This window comes from Salvelinus fontinalis, chromosome 4 (genome assembly GCF_029448725.1).
Source record: "Salvelinus fontinalis isolate EN_2023a chromosome 4, ASM2944872v1, whole genome shotgun sequence".
NCBI classification, from domain to species: domain Eukaryota; kingdom Metazoa; phylum Chordata; class Actinopteri; order Salmoniformes; family Salmonidae; genus Salvelinus; species Salvelinus fontinalis.
Genome location: NC_074668.1, coordinates 65,965,767 through 65,976,447, shown reverse-complemented (window position 1 = coordinate 65,976,447; position 10,681 = coordinate 65,965,767). Strand labels below are relative to the sequence as shown.

The 10,681-nt window shown below is 42.7% G+C and overlaps 1 protein-coding gene across 2 annotated transcripts; it reads left to right on the top strand.

Annotated features, from left to right (window-relative positions):
* The first annotated feature begins 490 nt into the window (after positions 1–490).
* LOC129854217 (purine nucleoside phosphorylase-like) lies at positions 491–8,951 on the top strand. Of its 2 annotated transcripts, none has more exons than XR_008759280.1 (4): positions 491–682; positions 4,265–4,331; positions 6,354–6,529; positions 8,184–8,951. XR_008759280.1 is itself a non-coding variant. In XM_055921015.1 (4 exons), the coding sequence occupies exons 1-4, from the start codon at positions 1,027–1,029 to the stop codon at positions 8,224–8,226; spliced, it is 309 nt and encodes a 102-aa protein (XP_055776990.1). In that variant the 5' UTR covers positions 712–1,026; the 3' UTR covers positions 8,227–8,951. The 2 variants fall into 2 exon arrangements, 1 of the variants encoding a protein (XP_055776990.1); XM_055921015.1 differs by lacking the exon at positions 491–682 and adding an exon at positions 712–1,049.
* The last annotated feature ends 1,730 nt before the right edge of the window (positions 8,952–10,681 follow it).

The following is a 10,681-nucleotide window of genomic DNA, read 5'->3' as shown; positions in this document are numbered from 1 at the left end:
AAACAAGGGGCGGAAACAAGGGGCAGGAAATCATTACAAGGGAAGCTCTCCTGATGGATGAAGCATCTGAAAGTTGTCTTTCTTCATATTTGACAGGCAACAGTCCATTAATTTGGACATAGTTTTCTGAATAACATAACTACTACATATTCACCATCTGCAACACTGTAAAAAACGCTTCACTAATCACTACAGGGAAAACTGGGCAGCACCTCTGGAATTTAATTTGTTAGCTAAACTGCTAGCTCTGAGTTTCATGGCGGCAGTTTAACGGGGACAGTACATTTTCTATCTGAAATCTGCAGAATATTAAGCATGACTGGGTGAATATATGTACATACAAAGTAAAAATCTACAATTCAATAATATCTCACCCGACGATCAGGAACTTCAAATTCCATGGTGTATATTCGACTTCTGTTTAAATTGCAACAGAAAAATGTCCTTAAAAGATTGGCGAATCGGTGTGATAGGAATAGGAAGCTGGACTTCCGTAGATTCAAATGACATGTAGATCAAGTTGATGATGATTTGTCCAAACCGCAGAAACAAAAAACTAGAAACGCATCTCAGTTGTAAAATTAGCAGAGAACGACGATGCTGAACGCGGCATGTACTAGCTCAAGTTACAATTAAATAATGCATTTCCAGTAACAGCATGGTCAAATACAAGTTAACAAAGGTAATACCAACACAATTATGAACACTGCTGTGTATTGTAATGTCATGAAAGTGAGAATTGTTTTTAACATTGATTAAGTAGTATCCTCTTGAGTGAAGTTGTATTTTCCTGCGTTCTAAGAGCAGTGTATGAACTAAATATATATTTATTTTTTTGTGGTCTCTTGGGCCCCCCACAGGCCTGGGCTAAGGGGCTTTAGCCCCGGTAAGCCCTTGCATTAAACTATTGTCAATCCACCCCGTGAGCGAATCACTTCACCCCCATCTTTCAAACCAAAAGCTGTATCACTTCGCATCAAGACAGCGAGAGAAATAAATCTAACAATTTCCTCAACCGCCGCCGACATGCCATCCACCAGCGAGAGCAGGTACGATAAATAAACAACTACATGATATTATGCTCGGTCAGAAGGAACAAACCTTCATCTATCACCTCATAAACTTGTTTCGCCTATTCGAATTAACCATTAACTCGGGCATAACCAGATCATTGCCATAGTAACGGCGATCATTCCTGGTAAAGAATTTGAGATTGCAGTGAGAAAGCGCAAGAGTTATGTGGCGGCAGTAGCTCTCGTTTCTGATAACGCCCCCGGTCAAAGTGACAGGTAGATAGCCAAAACGTCCTTCCCATATGATTCAAGGTGGATGGAATGAAAGACTACAGATAGCCAGTTTGAATTCGATGAGAGCTTGCCTATATTGCACACAATAAAACAACGCTGCAGCCAAAACACTGCAGGCTATGCGGGCACAAGATTAGGCTATTAACCTATTCTCTTAGAAAAGGGGTTTCAAATGTGTTCTTCGAGTGACCCAATAGGCAGTGGTGTAAAAATACTTAAATGTACTACTTAAGTTGTTTTTTGTGGTATCTGTACTTTACTATATATTTTTGCCAACTTTTACACTGCTACATTCTTAAAGAAAATAATGTAGGCAACTTTTTACTCCACACATTTCCCTGGCACACAATGGTACTCAATGCATTTCGAATGCTTAGCAGGACAGGAAAATGGTCCAATTCACACACACTTATCAAGAGAACACCCTGATCATCCCTACTGCTTCTGATCTGGCAGACTCACTAAACACATGCTTCATGTGTAAAGGATGTCTGAGTGTTAGTGTGCCCCTGGCTATCCATAAATTAAAATAACAAGAAAATTATGCTGTCTGGTTTGCCTAATATAAGGAATGTGAAATAATTTATACTTTTACTTTTTATACCTACATATATTTTTGCAATTACATTTACTTTTGATACTTAAGTGTATATATATTTAAAAAAAATACTTGTAGACTTTTACTAAAGTAGTATTTTACTGGGTCATTTCTATTAAGGTATATTTACTTTTATTCAAGTATGACAATTGGGTACTTTTTCCACCACTGTCCCTTGCTGGTTCCAGGTAAAACCCTTTTGGTTCCAGGTAGAACCATTTTGGGTTCCATGTAGAACCCTCTGTAGAAAGGGTTCTACCTGGAAGCCAAAACGGTTCTACCTGGAACCAACAAGGGTTCTCTTATGGGGACAGCTGAATAACCCTTTTAGGTTCTGGATAGCATGTTTCTTTCTTACAGTGTAGGCATGGGTTTCATTTATTAAGATCTCTATACACCGCGAGAGAGGAAGATCATTCACTTCTTATGGCTGCAGGGGAAGTATTGAGTAGCTTGGATGAAAGGTGCACAGAGGTGCCCATAGTAACCTGCCTGCTCCTCAGTACCAATTGCTAATATATGCATATTATTATTTGTATTGGATAGAAAACACTCTGAAATTTCTAAAACTGTTTGAATGATGTCTGTGAGTATAACAGAACTCATATGGCAGGCAAAAACCTGAGACAAAATCCAAACAGGAAGTGGGAATTCTGAGGTTGGTAGATTTTCAACACAGCCCCTATTGAACAAACAGTGGGATATGGATGAGTTTGCACTTCCTATGGCTTCCACTAGATGTCAACAGTCTGTAGAACCTTGTCTGATGCCTCTACTGTGAAGTGGGGCCGAAGGAGACAGGAAATAGTCAGGTCTACCATGACCTGGCCATGCTCTGACCATGCGCGTTCACATGAGAGGGAGCTCTGTTCCATCGCATATCTGAAGTCAATGTAATTCTCCGGTTGGAACGTTACTGAAGATTTATGTTTAAAACAATCTAAAGATTGATTCAATACATCGTTTGACATGTTTCTACTGACTGTTACGGAACTTTTTGACATTTCGTCAGCTTTTAGTGAATGCGCTTTCTGACTTTGGATTTGTTTACCAAACACGCTAACAAAAATAGCTATTTGGACATAAATGATGGACATTACCAAAACAAACATTTCTGTGGGAGTCCTGGGAGTGCATTCCAACGAAGATCAGCAAAAATAAGTGAAGATTTATAATGCTTTTTATGAGTTTTGTTGACTGCACAATTTGGCGGGTAACTGTATGGCTTCCTTTTGTGGCTGAAGGCTGTTATCAGATGATTGAATATTGTGCTTTTGCCGTAAAGCTTTTTGAAATCTGACACAGCGGGTGCATTAAGAACAAGTGTATCTTTAATTCTATGTAAAACATGTATCTTTCATCAAGGTTTATGATGAGTATTTATGTTATTTGACGTGGCTCTCTGCAATTTCTCCAGATATTTTGGAGGCATTTTTGAACATGGCTCCAATGTAAACTGAGGTTTTTGGATATAAATATGAGCTTTATCGAACAAAACATATGTATTGTGTAACATGAAGTCCTATGAGTGTCATCTGATGAAGATCATCAAAGGTTAGTGATTCAATTTTATCTCTATTTCTGCTTTTTGTGACTCCTGTTTTTGGCTGGGAAAATGACTGTTTTTCTGTGATTTTTGCGGTGACCTAACATAATCGTTTGTGGTGCTTTCGCTGTAAAGCCTATTTGAAATCGGACACTTTGGTTGAATTAACAACAAGATTACCTTTAAAATGGTATAAGATACATGTATGTTTGAGGAATTTTAATTATGAGATTTCTGTTTGAATTTGGCGCCCTGCATTTTCACTGGCTGTTGTCATATCATCCCGTTGTCGGGATTGCAGCCATAAGAAGTTTTAACCACACTGATTGCTCTCCAATGGCTTCTCATATCAGAGAACTAGTCCACTCCATCCCCACAGACCCTTACTCACTCACTCACACACAAGCGCGTTTATCCCTGCTGGCTGGCGGGGCCAGAGGGATGGGAGTTTACTTATGCATCCTAACCCTCCAATCAGGCTTCAAGGGCCACTTGTTGGAAGTGCATATGTGTGCATGTACACATTCACACATCACCACCCCTGCGTGTGTGTGTTGAGTATCGCATTTTGATGTGTGTGTAAGGGACTGCTTGCTTGCTGTGCTCCAGTGGATTTGCTTATGGAGGCTTCTCAGCCTGTGATTCATCACCATCCTGCCAAGTTACCCTGCCCAGGGCCTGAGCTAAACGCTCCACTGCAGAAGTGTGACAAAACTGCATTTACACACCCCAAATCCTTCCCTTTGCCCCTAACCCTTCACTGTTGTCTCTGTCTTTCTTTCTTCTCTGTCTCTATCTCTCTCCATCTCGCAGGTACACCTATGAGCAGTACAAGGAGACAGCTGATTGGCTGCTGGAGCGTACGCAGCACATGCCCAAGGTGGCCATCTGTGGTTCTGGACTGGGAGGGCTGGCAGACTTACTGGAGAATAGTGTAGCCTTCCCTTATAAAGACATCCCTCACTTCCCTTAGAGCACAGGGACAGTATACACACACAACCTTGAAGACTTATCTCTGACACTGTGTTGTGAGTCTGTAGCTTAACATCTTCACCTCAAAGCACATGACTACATTGCATAATAAAGTTCTAAAGCCATGTCATCAATATTGGTCCCAGGTGACATCAGTAATGGGGGGGGGGGGGGGGGGGTTGTTTTCCTACTCAGACGTAAGCTCTGGGGGACAGAGCTTAATCACCCCTCAGGGGGTAGGGGAACTGGCCCTGCCACTGAGACACACAGGGAGAGTCCCACCTACTAAACACACACACCAAACTCCACCATACTGCACACCAGGTAGACTGGTCTGTTAGTGCTTTGACATGCAACTTGACCCCCTTTCCTTATCTGTCTCCCTTAATCCCATCCCATGCAGGGTAACATGCGTGTGTGTGTGTTTGTGTGCGCGTGTTTGTGTGCAACACCTCGCCGGACCCAAATCTGGCAAGGAAGTTGGTGCATTTCAGTGTGAATGTGCCTGTGTACCACAAGCAGCCGGTGGCACCTTTAATTGTGGAGGACAGACTCATAGTAATGGCTGGAACGTAATGATGGAAGGGTATCAAACACATCAAACACATGGTTTCCATGTTGTTGATACCATTCCATTCACTCCATTCCAGCCATTATTGTGAGCTTTCTTCCCCCCAGCAGCCTCCTGTGCTGTGCACGTGTCTCTCTGTCTCTCTGTTTGGGGAGCTGCAAGGGAAGGCCTGTGTTTGTATGCAGGGCAGGTTCCATTACTATGAGGGCTACAGCATTGCCATGGTTAGAATGCCTCTTCCGCTCTGAAACATAATGCAACGCACATACCATGCTGTGTATGCTATGCTTTCCATAAAAAGTATTTTGAAGACAAATTGCTGTAAAATAAAGACGTGCAATAAACATATGCAACTGATACTGTCTAAGCAGGACCTAAGCTTGTTACATAGTACTGTATTGGATTCTGCTGTGTCACTGTCCAACATGAAGCTCCTAGTGTCACGACTTCCGCTGTCACGACTTCCGCCGAAGTCGGCTCCTCTCCTTGTTTGGGCGGCGTTCGGCGGTCGACGTCACCGTCTTTCTAGCCATCGCCGCTCCATTTTTCATGTATCCATTTTTTTGTCTTGTTCCCTGCACACCTGGTTTTCATTCCATTTCATATGTATTTATTCCTCTGTTCCCCATCATGTCTTTGTGTAAGATTGTTTGTGTTACGTGTATTTGATATTGTGGATATTGTTACGTGCATTACTTTTTGTCTGTGTTTGGGCACATTTTATGTTATTTTGTGCTGTCATTTTGACCGAAATAAAAAGTGCGCTTGTTCACTACACTCTGCTCTGCTGCACCTGACTTCGCCTCCGATGCACACTCCTAACATCCGCCAAAGTTGGTCCCTCTCCTTGTTCTGTCGGCGGTCGAAGTCACCGACCTTCTAGCCATCGCTGATCCACTTTTCATTTTCCGTTGGTTTTGTCTTGTCTTCCATCACACCTTCCCATAAATTACATGTTGTGTCTTTAACCCTCTGTTCCCCCTCATGTCCTTGTCGGTAATTGTTTCTTGTAGTGCTTATGCACGGTATGCTGGTATTTACCGGGTTTTGTTTGACTCATTGTGTTCTGTTGATGGTGGTTTATGGATATTAAACAACACCGTTGTAAATCAGTTTTCGCTCTCCTGCGCCTGACTTCTCTGCCTTCAGTATGCACCTCACTACACCTAGACTACTCTGACCACAGGGCTGGCAGATGACATTATAGTTGGGACAGCAGTGAGCTGCTGAGTCCTAAGTAAAGACAGCTGATTAATGTGATGATGCTCTCTGTCACTCTAAGACACTAATGATTTAGGCCACTCTGACTGCTGAAGTCATGTGTGTTTATATATACTGTATATTCTGTGTGTTGTGCAGGTGACGTACCCGGTGCGTGTGTTTACTCTGCTTGGGGTGGAGGCATTGTTAGTGACCAACACTGCAGGAGGACTGAGCCCTAAGTTCAATGTTAATGACATCATGTTGATCGGAGACCACATCAATATGCCAGGCCTGGCCGGGTACAACCCTCTGAGGGGATACAACGATGACAGGTGAGACACCTAAACTTTGAGACAGTCAAACAGATGCCTTTGATCTTCAGTGAGCCACCCAAACACTGAGGCAAAATGACCATAAATGACACCCTATTCTATGGGGTTCTATCCTATGCACTTTCTACTGTATTTGGAATAGAGTGTAATTTGAGATTTGTCATGTTTGAGTCGGAACTAGCAATTCAAGTGCCTCTAAGCAGTCCTCGCTAAGCCACTGATAATGAGGTGGAGTTATTACGATAATGAGTCATTTAGCTGTGATGAGCTCTTATTACCATCATTAGGTGCTTTGATTGTTGAAGGTATGTGTGGACTTTAAAAAAGTACACTTTGGCATGTGAGGTTTTGGGGTGTATGTTTGAGAGGGTTCATTCAGTGTGTGTGTTAACTCTAATGTTCTGTGTGTGTGTGTGGCAGAGAGCAAGATTCTGCTAAGCCTGGGGGCAGATGCTGTGGGTGATTACAAGACACTGATTTATGGTCAGCTTTCAGATCTGTGCCAAAGGGCAACTTGTACCTTCAAGGAGCACATCGGGCCTCTGATGTGTATACTGTCTTCTGACTGAGAAAATGGAGAAGGCTCTCCCCAAGAGCACTCTTATCTGAAAGAGAGCAACGCGGCTCTAAATATTTTACTAGTTTGACTCACTGACGCCGGCCCTCGGTTAGAGGGGAATAAAGCAGCCCAAAAATGAACACACAGGAACTTTATTTAAACACACTGAGGAAGATGAATATGGGGATGCATATGGTAATGTACATGGGGATGAAAAGTTGGAGAGGTAGTGGATTTTGGACACGCACACCATCCCACAAGTCCAGAGATATTATTGAGTCCAGTTGTTGATGGGCAGAGACAGAGATGTCTGTCACTGCTTGAGGGATACTACAAGTTTTGTGCGACCTGTATAGTCAAGAGGATGGGCAAATGTCCGGCCCCCTACTTTCCTCCCTAGCAACCAACCAAGGCACATCTCACACAGGTCAGGGAGAGTTTGAGAGGCAGGTTTATGGTGCCCCCTAGAATCTCAGGATCCAGTTGTGGGTGATGGGCAGTGGAGTGTGAAGCTCAGGGTTGTGAGGTGCTAATACCAGTCACTGGAATTTGTAATACTATCTAACCAATGACACAATCAATAAAACACAGACGCACACACACACACACACAGAGAGGTGCATGCAGCTAGAAACAAACTAACAGATGTTAATAACAGAAAACGTCAGGTGCTCCTCTCTCTCAAACACACAACATCAGGCAACATCCCACTGGGCACATACTGGCTGAATCAACAGTATTTCCATGTAATTTTAATGTAACCAACATGGAATAGATGTTGAATTGACTTCTAGGCCCAGTGGGATATCTATGCTAATGGGGTCAGCTTCAGGGGTCACAGTTCAATTGATCTGAACTCTGAGTGTTGTCAGTTAGAGGGTAACAGGTTGACAGGGAGGAAGCTGTACATGTTATCCTTTGACATTACTCATTTTCTAGGTCTCCCCTTCCCCCGATCTTTCCTTTCCCCTCTTTATCCCCTGTCTTCACACACCCACACCCTCCTATATCACTTTCTCTCTCTCCCTCTGTCTCCCTCTGACCTCTCCCTTTTATCTCTGTCTTGCTCCCTGTCTCTCGCTCCCTCTCACTCAGGTATGAGTACAGTGCCAGAAGTGATAGTGGCTCGTCACAGTAGTCTGCGTGTGTTTGGCCTGTCTCTCATCACCAACCACGTGGTGTCAGAGTATGGCAGCCAGGACCGCGTCAACCATGAGGAGGTGCTGGAAATCACCCAGCGACGCAAAAACAGGACCTGCAGAAACTCATCATCAACCGCCTGGCCCGAATATAGATACACACACTATCTGATTTTATTGAACATCACTAAGGGCAGCTTGAATCCGAGATGAACGAGTGTATCTGATTCCACACACTGTATCCAAATCAGTATTTGTGAGTTTAGATGTTTACAGCGCTACTTTACACACACCACTCTGTGAGAAACTCTGAGTTTACTTCTCCAGAGAGCCATGTTGATATGTGCAGATGTGTGTGACTGAGTTATTAATATGTGCCTGAGAGAGAGAGAGGTCTTGGAATACAGTGTACTCAACTCCACCTTATTATTGTCCACAACTGATTATTCTTAAGTAATATCTTATTTTCTTGAAAAAGCTGACACTGATATTCCATTCAGTCCAAAGTCATTTTTGTAACTATCTTTGTAAAAATAAATGATTAAATTATAGCACTGTTATCAGTTATAGTACTGACAGTATGGACAGTTTTAATTTATTAATATAAAAGTTTATTATTCTACGAACATAATGTATCTTTCTGCTTACTTGCTGTTCTTGCCTTGCTTATAACCCTGCGTCTCTTCTGAAAACTCTTGTGAAATTAAAGGCACCGTTCCGATCATGTGTCTACCTCTATGTTCAACTGCCTTTATATTCATCAATCTATTAATCAAATGGTTTGGGAAGTTAAACCAATATTGCTTCTCTGATCATGCTACATCGAAAGAGAGGGAATGGAGGAAGAGTGGGAATGAAGAGATGCTAGAATAAGTCTCATTAATCCAAACAGGTGTTGGATGTTGTGGTGAAACTACAGAAGACAAGAAAGGTATCATCAATAACATGGATCAATAACCAAATGGAGAGAGAGATGGAGTTAGAAGGAGAGTGAGGAACTAGAGAGAAATGATGAAGGGAGAAAAGGAGAGTTTTTCAGCTGCATAGAGGGGATGACTGGGGCAGGATCTACAGTAAGCAAAATGAACCTCTTGGTTTAGAATGAACTCCCTGAACACCCATCCTAAACACACCCATGCCTAATGGACACACACACGTCATGCATACTCTCATCCCACATAGCTCTACCTCAACTATGGTGTTTTTTTTGTTTATCCATTTCAGAAATGAAATTAAAATGGTCTGAAAAGCCTCTTAAACACCTGCCAACATCTTTATGCCCCCTCCCTCCACCATGTCCCCTATTGTGTTAAAATGTGCACATGATCTTTTATTAATATCTGTCACATTCTAGCCATTTCATCCTCACTCTAATTTGCATTTAAATGCTAAATATACAGATGAAGTTTTTTTTTATGACATTACCCAGATTGAAAAATGACTTTCAAATGATCCATGGGGGGTGCAGTGAGAGTGGCATGCTAAAATAATACCCTCACATTCTTATCAGCAGATGTCCCCTTTTAAATGTAATGGCCTTTCTGAAGACCGGATGGTTAAATAAAGGGAGTAGGTCTGAGGGTCACTGTGCAGCATGTGTGTTTGAGTCACTGTGTGTGTGGGTGTGTGCATACATGTGTGTGGGGACATTTTTGTGTTCAGGTGTATATTCACGTGAGAGCTGATCAGTGGTCCATCTACTCTAATTACTACACCCTACTCTCTCTTCTAATTTCTCTATCGCTCCCTCTCCCCCTCTCTCTCTCCTATCTCCCCCCCCCTCTCTCTCCTCTCCCCCTCTCTCTGTCCTCCCCCCTCTCTCTCCTCTCCCCCTCTCTCTCCTCTCCCCAGAGAGATCAGAGCAGAGGGAAACACTCCTATATACACTGTCTGTAATTATTATTCATACAGTATAGATTTCACAACAGGGGTACACACACACACACACACACACACTCATTCCCCACTCCCATTTCTTACTTAATTTCTAACTAATCAACACACATCACTGCTACGTGGAGATAAAATGCTTTTCTCTCTCCCTTTCCCCCTTCAAATTTCTCTCTCTCTCTCACTCACTCACTCACTCACTCACTCACTCACTCACACACACACACACCCCTTCAAGCTTTAACAAAGCTGCTGGAGCCCCAAATAGAAAGAATGGGAGAAAAGTGAGAAGAAAATAGATAAAGGAGGAGTGGGGATATCCCCCATACCAGAGCCTAAAGAGGCTTTATCATATGGCAGTACAATGTAGTTGTCCTACTGGGTGATATGATTTATGCCAGCTATGGGGTTGATTGGCCAAGGAGTCTAAGGAGAAACTTAAATCTAAACAGACCCTATAGAAGAGCTGGGCTTACTGCGAGGGAGATGAGGCAGTGAAAGAGGGATGCATGGATGGATGGGGGGAGAAAATAGGAGTAAATTAAGAATGGTGAGAGGGGGGAT